The 15,765-nt window shown below is 29.6% G+C and overlaps 7 protein-coding genes across 9 annotated transcripts in view; 4 read left to right on the plus strand and 3 right to left on the minus strand.

The window, feature by feature from the left end:
• Nucleotides 1-211: 211 nt before the first annotated feature.
• Nucleotides 212-1,375, minus strand: LOC118072458 (uncharacterized). The gene has a single exon (XM_035092349.1). The coding sequence runs from the start codon at nucleotides 1,373-1,375 to the stop codon at nucleotides 212-214; it is 1,164 nt and encodes a 387-aa protein (XP_034948240.1).
• Nucleotides 1,376-2,306: 931 nt separating this feature from the next.
• On the plus strand, nucleotides 2,307-2,887 carry LOC118072434 (ninjurin-2-like). Its single transcript, XM_035092308.1, has one exon. The coding sequence runs from the start codon at nucleotides 2,357-2,359 to the stop codon at nucleotides 2,825-2,827; it is 471 nt and encodes a 156-aa protein (XP_034948199.1). The 5' UTR covers nucleotides 2,307-2,356; the 3' UTR covers nucleotides 2,828-2,887.
• Nucleotides 2,888-3,294: 407 nt separating this feature from the next.
• On the plus strand, nucleotides 3,295-3,724 carry Tfb5 (transcription factor B5). The gene is made up of 2 exons (XM_035092421.1): nucleotides 3,295-3,436; nucleotides 3,518-3,724. The coding sequence occupies exons 1-2, from the start codon at nucleotides 3,402-3,404 to the stop codon at nucleotides 3,702-3,704; spliced, it is 222 nt and encodes a 73-aa protein (XP_034948312.1). The 5' UTR covers nucleotides 3,295-3,401; the 3' UTR covers nucleotides 3,705-3,724.
• A 15-nt stretch (nucleotides 3,725-3,739) lies between these two features.
• On the plus strand, nucleotides 3,740-4,807 carry LOC118072502 (zinc finger HIT domain-containing protein 1). Its single transcript, XM_035092419.1, has 2 exons — nucleotides 3,740-3,916; nucleotides 4,003-4,807. Exons 1-2 carry the CDS (start codon nucleotides 3,775-3,777, stop codon nucleotides 4,326-4,328), a joined length of 468 nt encoding a protein of 155 aa, XP_034948310.1. The 5' UTR covers nucleotides 3,740-3,774; the 3' UTR covers nucleotides 4,329-4,807.
• On the minus strand, nucleotides 4,570-5,967 carry LOC118072501 (meiotic nuclear division protein 1 homolog). Of its 2 annotated transcripts, XM_035092418.1 has the most exons (5): nucleotides 5,728-5,967; nucleotides 5,210-5,490; nucleotides 5,042-5,147; nucleotides 4,827-4,973; nucleotides 4,570-4,758 (listed from the first exon to the last, which is right to left on the minus strand). In XM_035092418.1, exons 2-5 carry the CDS (start codon nucleotides 5,428-5,430, stop codon nucleotides 4,621-4,623), a joined length of 612 nt encoding a protein of 203 aa, XP_034948309.1. In that variant the 5' UTR covers nucleotides 5,431-5,490; nucleotides 5,728-5,967; the 3' UTR covers nucleotides 4,570-4,620. The 2 variants fall into 2 exon arrangements, with proteins under 2 accessions (XP_034948309.1, XP_034948308.1); XM_035092417.1 differs by having other exon boundaries at nucleotides 5,210-5,964.
• Nucleotides 5,968-6,119: 152 nt separating this feature from the next.
• On the plus strand, nucleotides 6,120-8,254 carry Ipk2 (Inositol phosphate kinase 2). Of its 2 annotated transcripts, none has more exons than XM_035092416.1 (5): nucleotides 6,120-6,494; nucleotides 6,616-6,818; nucleotides 6,890-7,066; nucleotides 7,146-7,406; nucleotides 7,487-8,254. In XM_035092416.1, exons 2-5 carry the CDS (start codon nucleotides 6,719-6,721, stop codon nucleotides 8,140-8,142), a joined length of 1,194 nt encoding a protein of 397 aa, XP_034948307.1. In that variant the 5' UTR covers nucleotides 6,120-6,494; nucleotides 6,616-6,718; the 3' UTR covers nucleotides 8,143-8,254. The 2 variants fall into 2 exon arrangements, with proteins under 2 accessions (XP_034948307.1, XP_034948306.1); XM_035092415.1 differs by having other exon boundaries at nucleotides 6,120-6,392.
• A 1,098-nt stretch (nucleotides 8,255-9,352) lies between these two features.
• Nucleotides 9,353-15,765, minus strand: part of dally (division abnormally delayed protein) — a 63,770-nt gene continuing 57,357 nt past the window's right edge. Inside the window, exons 6-8 of the mRNA XM_035092414.1 lie at nucleotides 12,178-12,322; nucleotides 11,916-12,108; nucleotides 9,353-11,840 (exon numbers count right to left, since the gene is read on the minus strand). Coding sequence (XP_034948305.1) covers nucleotides 11,716-11,840; nucleotides 11,916-12,108; nucleotides 12,178-12,322 — 463 coding nt within the window. The 3' untranslated portion in view covers nucleotides 9,353-11,715. The remainder of the gene's footprint in view (nucleotides 11,841-11,915; nucleotides 12,109-12,177; nucleotides 12,323-15,765) is intronic.

The raw sequence follows: 15,765 nt of genomic DNA on the forward strand, positions 1-15,765 counted from the left end.
TTTATCGACTATTTAAAATTTCATAGTAAATTTTCAATTTCAAAGTAATTATTTTTAATTACATGAATAGTAAAATTGATGCAAATTTATAAGTTTTATAATAGGTTTATTACTTTCTATAAGAATTCATTTAATTACAAAATACTTTACAGCTTTAATTATTTATCCAAGTAATAGTTAACTAATTAATGTATTAAATCACAGTCTACAATTATTTTCTAGGATTTTTGTATGATTGTTGATAAACGGAAGTAAGCCTCCAATGTTCAGGATAATCAGCATCTCGACAGCCTTGAACTATACTAAAAGGTGGAGTAAGCGTATCAATGCAGAATTCTCTTCTAGCATAAGGAGTCCTAGGTCTTGGAATGGTGAATTTAGTTGACAAACCATTTCTTTTGACATTTTTCGTGCCTTGATACACGACAGGAGCCGAATGCAATGATCGTGATCGAGGTCTTCTATTTCTTTCTCCCTTGCATTGACAAGGAGAACAGTTTCTTAAATGAATTGGCTGTCTTCTATGAGGATTATTTTTACCAGGTTTATATATTTTATGTGCATACTCAGAAATATGAACAGCATCTAAATTGTTACAAAGATCATTTGCATCGTTACAGTTATTATTATTTTCCCTAACTTCGTTTTGTTTTTCGGAGCAAATACAGGTAGCTTGATTGTTCTCTTGATTACAATTATAATCTCCCATGGTATTACATTTACATCGACTTTTGACATTACAAAACTTAGCTTCAAATCTTTTCACAGGTGATTTATAAGTTAACTCATCACCATTTTCATGCTGAACCAAAGTAAAAATAGCTGGAGCTGGACCACCATCAGAACCATCAATGTGAGTAGGCCAAGGGGGCTCATAACAAGGATCTACTGGTGCTTCCCAACATATAGCAAGGTCCATATTAGTAGTAGGAGTTTTACAACCAAGTGCAGGAGCATATTGGAGACCTGCTTTGACTTTATGGCGAGATTTAAATGCAGATGGACCAGTGCGAGTTTCATTGAGTTTTTTATCACTTACACAATTTTCATCAAGTTTTCTTTGTTCATATCTAACATTTTTAAAAACTGAATCGTCAACCTTATCTGGCAGTGGTTGATGTTGAAGATTTTCTGCATGGAATTTTTTAGCAATTGCAAATCTGTCATAAACAGAACATGGACGGTGTGGTATTGGTTTTTCTGGACTTCTTCGAAGTCTTTCAGCTCGTTCTTCTTCACCCGGAACGTACTTTTTCAGTGAAGTTAATTTTAGATTACCTTTAATATAAGTGGGAAGATTACAATCGTGTTCTTGTCGTTCTTGAGAAGCAACCCAAGTGCCTGGACAATGAAGACAACACTTTCTTCCCTGCATTTTCAATTTTTTAAGTTGTCTGATCCATGTACGTAACTACTGATTGTTTTGATGTGAAGAGATATGTAAATAATTCAGAAAATACTGATTGAGAGTCTCGATCCATTTCTCGAGAGACTGAAGGAATTCACGTAAATATCTGGGGCTTCGTACAACCAGTTGTTTACTTGACAACGGATAGTTCAATACTTGACATGATTATGCAAAAATCTATACAAAGCAAAGGAATTTCATGATTTTATGTGAGTATCAACTAATCTTTACTTCTAAGCACACTTTCGAATTGCTTAAGGAAGAGAGGCATCAAAGAGTCAATTTCGAAAGGAAGGCCAAACAATACAAAAAGAAATGAATAAATAATAATACTTGTATCATAAGTTATTGTTTATTTCTTTATTTACATAATGTTATAAAATTATATAATTTGTGCATCATTTTAAATGGTAGTGGCTCTTTCATGCTATTCCTTTCCTACTGATAATATCATCCAGTTGTCAAGATCAATAATAACTTGGCATCATTTAAAAATAACTATGATTCTTTAAAAAGAAATAACTTCAACTGAAATTATGTCATGTGCGTGCTTCCAAAGTATTATACTTAAAAAAAAATTTTATTAACTGATTAACTGAGAAATTAATATTGACATTTTTATCTGATAAATTATAGCTTGGATCTTATTTTTAATTTTAGCGTGACAATTATTACTAGACGATGATTTAAATGTAGACAATAGATTTTGAAGAAAAAATTCTTTATTCTTCTGGCATAGAATATTATTAAATTTTTTTATTATTATTAAATAAATTGTTTCTAAAGTGTTATACTAGTAAATTTTTTTTTCGAATTTTTCAAAATGTTTTCATACTATGAAGTTATCAAATAGAAATAAATGTAAATAGAAAACTTCATTTACATTGCAAAGGTTAATATATCACAATGAAAAGAATTGAGTGTTAAAAGAAAAAAAATAATAAAGTTATGTCCAGCTCAAGAAGTCCAAGAGGATCCAATAGAGTAAGAACTGGACGAGGATTCTCATCAATAATATCATCTATTCGCGGACCCTATACTTTTGATGCTAATGTATATCAACAAAAAAAAACATTAGCAGAAGGAATGATGGATCTAGCCTTGATGTCTGCTAATGCAAATCAATTACGATATGTGCTTACTGCAAAAGAAGACATTTATCGATATATTTCGTTAATTTTAATTTCTTTAAGTTTTGTACTTCAAGTTATTATTGGCATCGGTTTAATTTGGAATATCAAGTATGATATAAGTCAAGAAGAACACACTGAAAAAGCTAATAAAACTAATAACTGGACAATAATTGGTATTTTTATGATAACTGTATTAAATGTTGTTATATCTTCTTTTGGTATCTCTCCAGCAGATTGTCTGCAACTGTCTAATAATCCTGAATTATCCATCAACCGATATGATTAAAACGTTATTGGATCTAAAATATATTGAAAAAATAGCAATATAACATTATTAGAATTTATTAAATTATTTAAGTGGAAAAAAAAAATTAAAATCATGTGATCACTGTATAAGTTTGTAATTATTAATTTATTTAATATTCTAAACTTGCTTTTGTTAATAAATTGTAAATTTTTAACCAAAAAAACTACATTGAATATATTAGAAGAATGATAAATTCATAATTGTCGCTTGGAGTAATTTCTGTTGCAATTTTTTGCTGATAAAGAATTTATGCAGCAAACTCCCTCTTCTGTAACATTAGTGTATTAACGTCTGATAAACCAAACATAAGGTCGTTGTTCGTAAAAACACAAGTTTGATTAAAATAATTCTAGATATACGTGTGAATTGTTATTTTCTTTTTAAGAAAATTATTTATAAAACGTTAAACATATACGTTTTAAATATTTGGAGCTATAAAAATTCATACTTTATATTAAGAGTGTAACACTGTTTAGTAACTAGTATGTTCTAGATGAATCTGTGCATAACCTATTAGTGATTTCATTGATGAGTAAAACAAAATTAAGGAATCATGGTAAACATTATAAAAGGTATTCTTGTTGAATGGTAAGATCATTACCTAATGAATAATTGTATACATTTTTATCTATTCAATTCTATTTTGACATATTGGAAATGATTTTCCAGTGATGCGGCTATGAAACAGTTTTTGCTTCATCTGGATGAAACAACTGCCTTAGGACGAAAATTCATTATTCAAGATCTAGATGAAAAACATTTGTTTATTTCAAGTGATATTTTGGAGACTTTGCGAGCTAGAGTTGATGATTTAATGGATCAAATTTCATTCCCGGTGGCTGAGAAAGGATCGTAAACAATCAATCATTTTTAACTAGATTTACTAAATAGTTAAACTACCGAAACAATATTTATATAAAATCAACATGGCTGGAAGAGAATCGGGAAGAATTAAAGATTCATACCAAAAGCGAATTCTTGATGAAGCTGCAAGAAAAAGAAGACAGAAAAAAGCTTTAGAAGCTTTGGAGCAAGATAATTTTCATGATGATCCTCACGCAGATCTTGGTGAGAAATTTTAAAATCAGTTACCTGTTAGCAAATAGAAAAATTTTGGTCTTAAAAATTAAATTAAATGTTATTTCTTTCGTTAGTTATGAGCAAAAAAGCTCCAAAATTTCAAGAATCTCTAGATGGTCGGGGAAGTTCAAGGAAGAAAAAAACGCGTTCAGCAGAATATTATAAGCAACGATTCCGTAAAACATTTGCACAATTGGTTGAAGAAGATATGAATAATAATCCAAATGCTCCAAATTATACTTCGGCTCAATCACCACCTTCACAGTTTCCTGAAAGACATTTTTGTGCTGTTTGTGGGTTCCCTAGCAATTACACGTGTATACCTTGTGGTGCTAGATATTGCAGTGTCAAGTGTTTAGGTACTCATTTAGATACAAGATGTCTTAAATGGACAGCATAATCATTCACTTTTTATCAATCGTTATTTATTAAAGTCGATAAATAACTCATGTCGAAATTAAAATAAGTTAAATATTGACAAAATGAACTATTTAAGTTAGTTGATGGCAACAATATTTTAAAGGTAAACAACAATTCACTTTAGGTTCAAGTTTCCATTAATGTCAACATTAGAATAATTAATATTTTGTAGATCATATTTTATTTTTTTATGATTGATTGGTATAAAAAATATAAATGTATAAAAAAATAACTATTTCGTATATTATAAATTACATACTAAACAAGTATAATTAATTGATATAATCTAAATCATCTGGAATTCGAAACTGTTTGTTGAGTGTTGATTCATTGATGTCGAATTTCCTCTTGCACCAGCTTTGTATAGCGAAAATATTGTCAGTCCATATATTGGCTGCCTCTTTGTAATTCTATTGTAATTTAGGCGTTTTAGTAATAAATTTTACATTTTTTAATTAAGATAATTATTCCAGTTTACCTCTGCTTTTTTAGCCATATTTTCTATTACTTCCGGATCAGCATCACTAAGCTTAGCTATTTGCTGTTTCAATTCAACTTCTTTTTGTTTAAATTGTTCTATTTCTTCAAGTAACTTACTTAACTCTACCGTGTCATTTTTTTCACTCTAAATATTTAAACCACTTGTTAGATTTGTATATTTTAAAACTCATCATGACACTTTTTTTTATTTACCTGTAGTTTTTTAATTTCTTCATTCAACTTTTGCAATTTAAATTCCGTTGCGACAATTTTTTTATTTGCATCAGCAATTCTATTCTCTACAGTTGTTATATTTTCTCTGAAAAGTGAATGATTTATGAAAATCTATCTTCCTCATCAAAATATTGCGAGATTTCTTACCCAGGAAAAGCCCAAAAATAAATTGTTGATCCTATTTTATCACTTCTTACCAAGCCATCATCTACTAAAGCTTGAAGAACATCTTTTACAGTTTGAAGTACAATGCCTTTCTCTTTTGATGCAATTGTTTCTATCTCTTTAAGAGTGAAAAATTCCTTGTTCTCATAAAATATTTGTAACATACGTGATCTTTTCTCTTCTAAACTAACTCGTTTAGACATGTTGAGTTAGCTGTTATGAAGCAGTCATAAAACAATTTGTATTTTTCTAAAATGATGATACTAAAAATAACAAAAGAGATTTATTAACAGCTTGAAAACAGATTTTTATTCTGAAATCAATTGATAATTTCAAATTTAATCCAAATCAACAGAATTATTTAATGTTTTGTGATCAGTTAGATGTTGATTATTTTTGTGCTAAAATTTATTAATGAAATGTAATATTTTTGTTTAAATTATTGTAAACTAATGAGTCATTAATTAGAGTATTAAGCATCTTTTAAATTAGAAATATACATTTATCTATGAAACAGAATTTTTACAAACAGCTTTTACGTTGTCTTAGCAATTTTTAGGTTAATTCATACTGACAGAGTAAACGCGCATGGTCTGAAAAAATCTAATTGGTATTTGATTGGTTCTTCCATCTTTTATCTGATGCGTAAATACATGAAAAAATATAAAAAGAAAATAGATATTTTTATTTCTTTGTTAAATTTTAAAGAAAAATGTCATGAATAATTATTAGCTCATGATTTCTATACTGTTATTTTTATAAAATAAGAAAATGGCTTGACGTATATACGTATATAAATTTATGTACACATCCATATTTATAACTGATAAGAGAGAGATAGATAAGTCTATTTATCTCTCTTCTCTGTCCTTTGCCTTACGTTCCATACTTCGGAGTTTTGTCGTTTGTAAACTTTCACTATACACAGACGTGGGTTTCCATGCACACACCTAAAATTGTCATTAAGGTCATGAATCAGTCATTGAATCAACACAAATTTGGATAGAATACAATGATTTCGACAGTTTGTTTCAAACCGTCAACCTGTACTCATCGCTTGCAGGTGTGGAGAGTAATAATTAATAGATAAGAAAAGTTAACCTATAAAAATCTTAAAGTTGGAATTTTAAATTGTTTAAACAATGGATTTTATATTATTGTTAAAGTAAGTGTATTTCTATTTACTGGATGTTTTTAATCAATATTATCTCAAATCTACAAACCTGATTGCACAATCAAGCATGACATTATCGGATAAATAAAGAATGTACGTTAAAGATAAAACAAAAACATTTTGTCGAGGTTTAACATAGTAACTTTAAAATTCCCGGCATCAAGTAATTTTTTTCATTGGTTGTTACAACGATCATATTTCTTTGAATTTGTAGAATATTTTATACATAAAGATGATTTAAGTAAATACCATAATTCCATTGTAATAAAATACGACGAAGTTGAGACAAAGTTATCAAGGACAATTAGAAAAACATCATGGAGGCTGTTAACGAAGAAATAAAATTACCACCGGGTACATGTATTTTGGAGTCACAAGTTTCTGGACACTCATATGATCCAAAAAAAAATTGTCCAGGTATTTAAAAAAATATATTAGCAACACTTGTAAGAGTACTTTGAATATAAATTTACATACTCATGTTTTAGGTATCCTTCGAGCACCTAACGGCTGTATACTAAAACCTGGAGAAAAAGAAGTTTTACGTAAGAGAGAAATAGACTTTTATGAACGAATAAAAAGTGGTGAGGATCCTATGTTTAAGGAGTTATCGAAATTAACTGCAAAATATTATGGTACAACAGAACTTAAAGTGTCCGATAAATGTAAGTCTGTGATTATTTATGTATGAAAAAAATATTTCAACTCCATAAATAACAAACACACACACGTCGTAAATTATAGCACTTGAGTTTCTTGTTCTACAAGACATTACCGAAGGCTTGGCTGAACCTTGCGTGATGGATATCAAAATGGGAAAACGAACATGGGATCCTTTAGCTGGGCCTGAAAAGCGTGCAAAAGAAGATCAAAAGTATTCCGAACTAAAGCAAACTTACAGTTTTTGTATTCCTGGCTTTCAAGTATACGATATAACAACCGGCAATTTAAAAAAATTCTCAAAAGAGTATGGAAAGAATTTAAATGCAACGACAGTCATCGATGGTAATATTTCATAAAAATATTTATCGCTAAATTTTTCTATTACTTCGAAAAATAATTTCATAATAAATAAATATTTACAGCTTTAAAAATATTTCTGAATATATCACCGGATCATCCGCCTTGTAGAGAGTTAATAGTAAAGTTATTATCATCGTTGTGGAAGATTCTAGCATTCTTTCGATCTCAAACAAAACTACAATTTTTCTCAAGTTCTCTCCTGATAGTTTACGACGCAAAACGTCTTCGAAAATTTATTCAGACAGGTTTGACAGAGGAATGTAATTCAAAGTCCGAAATATATACAAGAGGAGTCGCAGTACCTATTTCATCGTCTAGCAGTGATTATTCAAGTGGATTTAATACGCCAAAGAGTTTGTCTCCTCTATCATCAAGTCCTTCATTTTCTCAATTTATCAGAAGCGGAAAAGATAATCTCGAAAAAACAAATACTGATGCTTTTTTTAATGGAAGTCTTGGCAGGCATCTCAATAACAGCCACATTAAACTCTGTCGTACGCATTCGTTTGATCACGACTATGATCGGGATATGATTGAAATGAAAGAAGACTATGCATCTCTTTTAGAAGAATTAACTGGAAAAAAAAGACAAGATTGGGTTCGTGTAGCTATGATAGACTTTACACATGTCTTTCCGGCAGACAAAGAAACTATCGATATTAATTATCTTGAAGGAATAGAAAATCTTATAAAAATACTTGAGTCATTTCTCGTGTAGATCAGTTGTGATAAAAATGATAATAAAAACAATTATCAAAGACTGTTAAACCTTATTACTGTCATTAACAACTACGCGTAAATAAAATAAATAAATTTATCATTGAAAAGATCTATATGCAGTTATCAATTTTGTTATCGTAATGTTTTTATTCACTCGTTAAATACTTTTACGTCATATTCTTCCAATTTAATATTCTATATTTTACATCATTCGTATATTATCAACTGACAATATTTTTTAATTTTATTAATTCTTTTTTGTTATAACATTTATAAGTAATATAACATATAATTCATCATTCATGATCGTCTATACATTTTTTCACTTGGTTTTTGTCTAATAATTGCATTAGTTTTGCTTCTAGCTTAAAATTCACTTCACTTTGTGCTAAATTTTTGTATTATTTTACAATGAATATCGTCGCGACAAGCCATAAAAAGGCTTTGGCGCCTGGCGTTGAAATCGAGCGGTAATTTTCATGACGCCCTTTGCCATAATTTGCGTAGCGAAACAAAGAGAAAAAGGATACGTATATAAAATATGTGCTATAAATGGAGAATACGAGTGAGGGAGTGAAGTTTTACAAGTTAAGGGTGAAAAAGAGTCCAATAGAATAGCTCGATTCGTGATTCAATCAATTGACTTTTTTCGTGCCAAAAGCGATTGCCCACGATCGTTTCTTTTAATGCTTGAGTAAATTGGATCAGACTCACACGATTCTCATAGCTAACAATTGAGTTAAATTATCAATTGAAAATAGTTTTGTTTTTTTTTCTCTCTCTTGTTCCAATCAAATTTACCGCACGATTGTACACCAGTTATTTGAAATAGCCATCACAAAACAACATTACTAAACACATTTTTTTAAATGAATTGTATATATTTTTTTCATTACTTTTTTTTGTTCTTCATTTAACTTGTTTTCATTACTTTTCGTTAATAATCACAGACGTCCGCCAAACGTAGTAGGCTTTAAAAAAAATTAATTCTACACAAACGTTACGTAGCTTAAATTCTACAGGAGTAAAATAAATTCTTAAAAAAAACGAAAATAAAGTTACATGGCAATTAATCCAACTACATGATTAAAAATAACTATTTATCAAGTTAATTAATTGATATTGGGCAAAGTAGATGTTTTTTAAAACATTACTAACTATATCTATAGAATGTCAAGCACATTTTGTTAGTTTTCATTCTTATAATGTTCTTATATTTTAAAGAAAAAAAAATTTCTTTGATTTGCAAAAAATCACTGAAAATTTTTGGGCTTCATAGTCTGACTCGAGAAAATGAATTTAATGAATTTATTGCCCGACTAGCAATAAATGGCTGATTAACAAAGCTATATATATATATGTAAGTCATGTGCTCCATTTAAATAACCAACTGTCTTTTTTATCTTTAATTCGTGTATTTAAAGTAATTGCCAAGAATGTAGTTTTAAAAAGTAAAAAAAGAGAGTCAGTTAATGACAAATGGTTTTATAGGCAAACAAAAAAGACAGTTGTTGATTGACTTATCACTGAGAGAACTCAACGAGGCCGCGCGTGGACGAGGTCACACCCTAGTCATACAAGAATTAAATTCATCACCCTTCTTTCACTCAAATACGGACATTTTGTCAACATTAGTCAAACGGATCACTTTTTTCGACTATTAACAGTTCATAACATTGTTACAATAATATTACAATAGTTAATTAATAATATTAATATTAATAATTTTAATAATTATTATAATCATAATAATATAATTGTTTAATATATATTATATATAAATACAACTCGCATTCTTTCTATTTACAAGCTCTTTCGCTACTTTTTCTCACTTATACTTACACTTGTTCATTCAATTGAGATTTCTTCTCATTACAATTCGTGCCAAGACTCTCGTGAGAACGAAAATTAAAGAGGACGAAAAGAGAGTGAAAAGGTCGAAGACCTGAAATTTCGGCATCCCACTAAAGCTTTATGTCCTCCCACGTTGTTCTTCTCTTTTCTTCTGTTCCTCTATCATCATCATCATCATCATCATCATCATCATCATCATGCTCGTATCGCGTCCAGCATCCGTCGTGTGATCACGCAAGATACCCAAATACACTTTCAACCTACATTCCCTCTCTTTCATCATCTTTCTTGTTATTTTTCAACACCCAACAAAGGACCAATTTCACTGTGGATCCAATGATCAACCTTCAACAATTATAATCCAACGGCTACTATTAATTGATTAATTTACATAGATTTTAATGTTATTATTATTACTTCATTGATATATAATTGTCGTTGCTATTATTGTTATATCTAAGATAACATTGTATAATTTCAAAGAATTAATGAATTTTTACATTGACTTATTCTTTTCTTCTTCTCACACGACCACTTGAATTTTGCGTCACGCGGACCTGCGCGGATCTTAAATAATGACTGAGACATGTCGACAAACCGTTCGTACAAATTAAATATAACAGGGTAGGAGAAGAAGCTTAACGTCTGGAGAGTACAAAGTCATTGACGCATTTGTGTAATCTACTACGCATACATTCAATAACAGACATACATTTTTTTTTAGCAAAGATTGCTCTGTACAATTGTATTATATTTGTATAATTTTTAATTCTAAAAAAGCTATAATGACGCGCGGCACACCGGTTTACATTTTATAAAAGGCACGGTTTTTATCAAAATGATTATTAATTTACAAAATATATTATAATAAAATATCGTTGTTAATACAGTTGAATAAAATACAATAGAAAAAGGCTAATATGCGTAGGCCGACGCGCCGGCACGCCGCACTCAAATAACTATCAGGCATCTTTCCAAAAATTTATTTCAACTTTCACAACATCCAACAAAAACAATAATGAAAATTGCCGTTAATTATCATGTCATAAAATATTTAAAATTACCTACAGCAAATTCAGTTTTTGAAATATTTAACATTCAATTCTTATTTTTCCTTGTCTTTACCTTATTATTATCAGTTTTCATGTTATTTTGATGATGAGAAAAATAAGAATTTAATGTAACGACGCCGGCCTTTTTCGTCTTGCAGCTGTTAATGCTTTCGCGCGTCCCGCAGTGAGATTAAAGAACAAGAAGGTCAAACGACAAGAAGTGAAATTTATAAATTGATGAATAAAAAAAAAAAAACTAATAATAAATAAAAAGGGAAAAAGCTACTTGGACACGCGATTGACATTTTGGCAGTTAACTTTGAAATATGGCATATGTTATATCACCCGACGAATGCTGGGTATATGTTATAGTAATAGTCAAAAAGATACTGAATGATGGGCATCGTGAAGTGGGAAAACGAGAGACTTGCACGTAAGCATCTAAAAGAATATTATATTATCTACACACGATGGGGCAGTAAGCGATTACTTTCATCGTTTATCTTTTAGCTGTCTCTCTTGCTATTTATTCTTTCATAAAAATTCCCAAGTCCTTCATCAGTTGGATCCATCGTTGTCTCTTGCTCGTCTCATTTCTGTCACCCGTTCATTGAAAGCATCCTCGTTTCCCTGCGCTACTGTATACACAATTGTCGTCCATCACTTTAAGCACCACAGACCAACCAAAGAAGACCTACAAGTAGCAAAGAATTCATTCTAGTCATCGGTATGCTTCCTGATGCTTGTTTTGGAGCAACTCCGTCAACGTTGTTAGTGTCAATGTCAGGATCTGAAATACCATTAAAGTGGTTATTCATCGTTCGAATAGTGTAATTAATTAGCTGAGAAATCTTGAAATGTTTACCTATTGCTGAAGGACCCGATCCCGAACCAGAGCCTTCAACATCATCACGTCCATCTTCATCTTCATCATCATTCTCAACCATTCCAGGCTTTCTATTCCGACCTGGTCGTGCGCCACTTCCAGAACCATCGAGTGCTTCGTCAGCCAACCAAATTCCACTATCAGACGTTGATGCCAACTGTGACTGGATCACCTGTTAAAATGACATATGTTACATTTATGCTTGTCAATAATCTCCATAAATTGATATATCTAAGCTCACTTGATTTATATGTCTCAATTGATCGATGAGAACACTGGTATTTGAATTCCCATAAGGAGGCGTTCCTGTCTGTCCACTGGGTAATGTAAACTCGGGATTATATCGCTGAGCTGTTAAACTTGAATCCACGACTGTTTTGGTGTATCTGAAAGCAGGCGGAATAAATTAATTAATATTGATAATTAAAATAAATAATCATTTAAAGTTGTATGTAAGGATATTTATAGAGAGAAATTTTATCAAAAATGGTCATGGTTTCAGGAGATTTAATATCAAGAAATGACTAAAGTGATAATCTAGTCAAAATAAGAATATTAATAAATTTTATTTAAATAAATATTTGTATATGATATTAGATCAAGTTTTTATTATAATTGTTTGTTTAATTTAATTTTAATAAATAAAGTCTGATGAATTGGAAAAAACATTCAATATTTCAATGAGATGACATCTCAAATAACGGTATTTTAATAATTTGTGTTATATGGAGAAATTTATTTAGAATCTTTCGAAGTTAAGTAAACTCACAAGTTAGTTTGTAGTATAATTTTCAAGCAAATATTGAACGTAGAACTTGTAGTATATTTTTGTTTAAAACTATTGAACATAGGAAGTTTGTTTTTGTTCTAAAATTTCGCATGAATTATTTTACCATTACATATTCTAAACAAATTTGCAAATTTCCATTCTCTTAAACTAAAATTAACTGACAATAGAAAATAATTTTTAAAATATTTCCACCGCATTAATTTTAATACCTTCATTATTTCATTTTTTCAATAATTTACCAACGAAATATTTTAATAATTAAACAGAGTATGTGAAAAATTTAAATTGATAAATCCCAGTAATTTTCTACATCACTAATTACTTTCAAAAGAGGTCATATAGAAAGTAATACAACCATCCAAATATAAGTGGCACTTTATTCAGTTTTTAGTTCAATAATGTATGATTTTGAATCAAACTTCTTGACTGTGGTATGAAGAATATCTCATAAAATTAGTGAACAAGTCAAAAATAAATACCATGTCGACATATAAATCAGTTAGGAAAGTTGGATCTTACTCATTAGAAATAACAGATAAAGTAGGTAAAGCTTGATTCCACGAAGAATGATAATTAATCAATAGCTACATAGAGGTTGTTCACCCTAACATATAAGCAACATACGCATTGGCATGAATAATTGGCTTTGGAATCGCAGCAGTGCTCAAAGTTGACGAGTGATACTCTGATTGCAATGAGAGAAACGTTAGTTCCCTCTTGTTCCATCTTGTCTCTTTATTATCCACAACTTCCTCTTCTCTCTCTCTCTTTTTTTCTCTTTTCACTCCTGGCTAAACCTCAAAGACAACCATTCACAAGACACGTATAACAGCCTTCCGTCGCTCGTTAACGAGTAATTTGCCGGGTGAAGTCGTGATACAACAGACGGACAGGGAGAGTGACTAGAATAAAAACTGGTAGGAGGACAAACGTGACATGATCGACTACCTTTCCATCTCTTTTTAATCCTCTCAAAGATGCTTAACTTCCAATGTCCATATCCAATCGTTGTGCATCCAAAGGCGAGAAACCGGTACGCTTATTCCCCTTTTTTACACTCAATCTTCTTGCTAGCTTCTTGATAAGCTTGTTCATTCAATTTTTCCAACGTTATGAACGTCCCAACAGATGTTGTCGGAATCTTCTCATCTTTCTGCCATCCACAGCCTCTTAAATCTGACGAGAATCTTTTAATTGTCCTCATTGCTTGATTAATCTTTATTAGAACTAATGGAGTAATCTCCAAGGAGATTGTGATCACTTCTTTCTTTGCATTACAAATTCATCTGCTGTTCAGAATTAAAAAGAAAATAAAACTACTTGGTAAAGTGATGTTTTTCTTCGTTACACACTGACATTGATGCCTTTAGTAATACTTCAGTAATTACTAATTGATTAATTTATTAATAATTGACTTTAAAATTAATCATTCAATATATCATTTTTATCAGAAAAATGAAATGGTATTGATTATTCATTTTCGTCATTTTGAGAACAGATTATTTTTTGATTATTTGACATTGATTAATTTTTAAAGTGGAATAAATAAATCAATGAATAGATATTAAGATTAGTGATATTGACAATTGATGAAAATTTTCATTTATCTGCTTTAAATATTTCTGGAAAAAACTAGCTTTTATCATTTTAAATCCAATTTTTAAATCTGTCTATCTTCTGGAAAATTGGCTTTTTCATTGATCTATTTATACTATTGAAAATAAGTGAATTTAAAAATGCCTCTTTTCTTTCTATAAGATATTAATAGTTTCAATTCCTGACCTTTTATTCTCTTAGCTACAATTATTCTTACATACTTACAAGCGTCCATCAGATCAATAATTGGGTCATTTTGTGATAAATTAATAACTGACATCTGTCTTTTTTAAGAATAAAATATTAATATTTTTATAACAGTTTTGTTTAAATGTAAATTTTAATCAACTTTATGGCTATAATGATTAAATTATTTCGAAATAACTTCAATTTCTCGACTATAAAAAGCAACTTATGGAGATTGGCTTTTTTTTATCACCATTTGAGGAGTCTGTCCCTGTGATTGACACGTGTCTTATTATCATCTACTTATAGCCTTTAAAGTTCTCAGGAGCTTTAATGAAACGTTACCACAGTGCATTAATTTTGGACTTTATTGGTTAATGATGAAAGTGTATGTCAATATTTTTTTTAAATCATTCATTAAAAAAAATTTATGCTGAAGTAAATGCCTGTAAAAACATTACTTGTAATTTACAGAATAATTTTTCGATTAAAGTTTTAATGTCAGTTTTCATTTGGTTCTCATTTGAAGCGAAGAAAAAATGATATGAAAGTACCAAGTTAATAAAAAAAAAGTCGTTAATAACAAATTATTTATAATACTTGATGAATAAAATATAATTAAATGTTCTTTTATAAATTTTTCATTAAGAATTAGTATGTTAATTATAGCATTTAAAATCACATATTTATTTATTTTTCTGTAATGAAAAAAAAAATATATTTATCGACTCTCAATGCTAACTCAATCAGTGGCTAACTTGTTATTGGAAATCAATAAATATTTTATTATTAAAGATATAAGAGAATTCAATGATTAAAATAGTTAATCCTACTGTACTAGCAAAATCACATTCTTGAATTAAGAGTAATTTCATTCTTAAATAAAATAATGATGCTTGTACAACATACCACTAATGGATCCAGAATGATGACAGAAATGCTATGATCCTGTCATCATTCTGCCTCCATCCTCCAATCTTCATTGGTGTTATGTTGTACGAGTTTTATTTGAGAATAATGTGATCGAGACAGAAATTATTCTTGATCCAAGAATATGGTTCAAGAATATGGAGTACGTTTAATAAAACCATGTCATATAACTTGATATATTGATAATTTTTATGGCAATAAATTCAAATAACGTCCAAATTGTCGTAACTTTAAGAGTAATAATTATTCTAAAAATGTCTAAATAATGGTAAACTAAGGTTAAAATTTTATGTTAATTGATCCCTTTTAAAAATTCCACTTGATGCA

The sequence above is a fragment of the Chelonus insularis genome, unplaced genomic scaffold (genome assembly GCF_013357705.1).
Source record: "Chelonus insularis isolate UGA/USDA-ARS -01 unplaced genomic scaffold, ASM1335770v1 contig_93_pilon, whole genome shotgun sequence".
NCBI lineage: Eukaryota > Metazoa > Arthropoda > Insecta > Hymenoptera > Braconidae > Chelonus > Chelonus insularis.

Excerpts from the sequence above, each read along its gene's own strand:
- LOC118072458 (XM_035092349.1), bottom strand. The coding sequence starts at position 1,375 with ATGCAGGGAAGAAAGTGTTGTCTTCATTGTCCAGGCACTTGGGTTGCT.
- LOC118072434 (XM_035092308.1), top strand. The coding sequence starts at position 2,357 with ATGTCCAGCTCAAGAAGTCCAAGAGGATCCAATAGAGTAAGAACTGGA.
- Tfb5 (XM_035092421.1), top strand. The coding sequence starts at position 3,402 with ATGGTAAACATTATAAAAGGTATTCTTGTTGAATG. Across the intron at positions 3,437-3,517 it reads AAAGGTATTCTTGTTGAATG|TGATGCGGCTATGAAACAGT; the intron begins GTAAGATCATTA and ends ATGATTTTCCAG.
- LOC118072502 (XM_035092419.1), top strand. The coding sequence starts at position 3,775 with ATGGCTGGAAGAGAATCGGGAAGAATTAAAGATTCATACCAAAAGCGA. Across the intron at positions 3,917-4,002 it reads TGATCCTCACGCAGATCTTG|TTATGAGCAAAAAAGCTCCA; the intron begins GTGAGAAATTTT and ends TTCTTTCGTTAG.
- LOC118072501 (XM_035092418.1), bottom strand. The coding sequence starts at position 5,430 with ATGTCTAAACGAGTTAGTTTAGAAGAGAAAAGATCACGTATGTTACAA. Across the intron at positions 5,148-5,209 it reads TATTTTTGGGCTTTTCCTGG|AGAAAATATAACAACTGTAG; the intron begins GTAAGAAATCTC and ends TTCACTTTTCAG. Across the intron at positions 4,974-5,041 it reads AAGAAATTAAAAAACTACAG|AGTGAAAAAAATGACACGGT; the intron begins GTAAATAAAAAA and ends TTAAATATTTAG.
- Ipk2 (XM_035092416.1), top strand. The coding sequence starts at position 6,719 with ATGGAGGCTGTTAACGAAGAAATAAAATTACCACCGGGTACATGTATT. Across the intron at positions 6,819-6,889 it reads TCCAAAAAAAAATTGTCCAG|GTATCCTTCGAGCACCTAAC; the intron begins GTATTTAAAAAA and ends CTCATGTTTTAG. Across the intron at positions 7,067-7,145 it reads ACTTAAAGTGTCCGATAAAT|CACTTGAGTTTCTTGTTCTA; the intron begins GTAAGTCTGTGA and ends CGTAAATTATAG.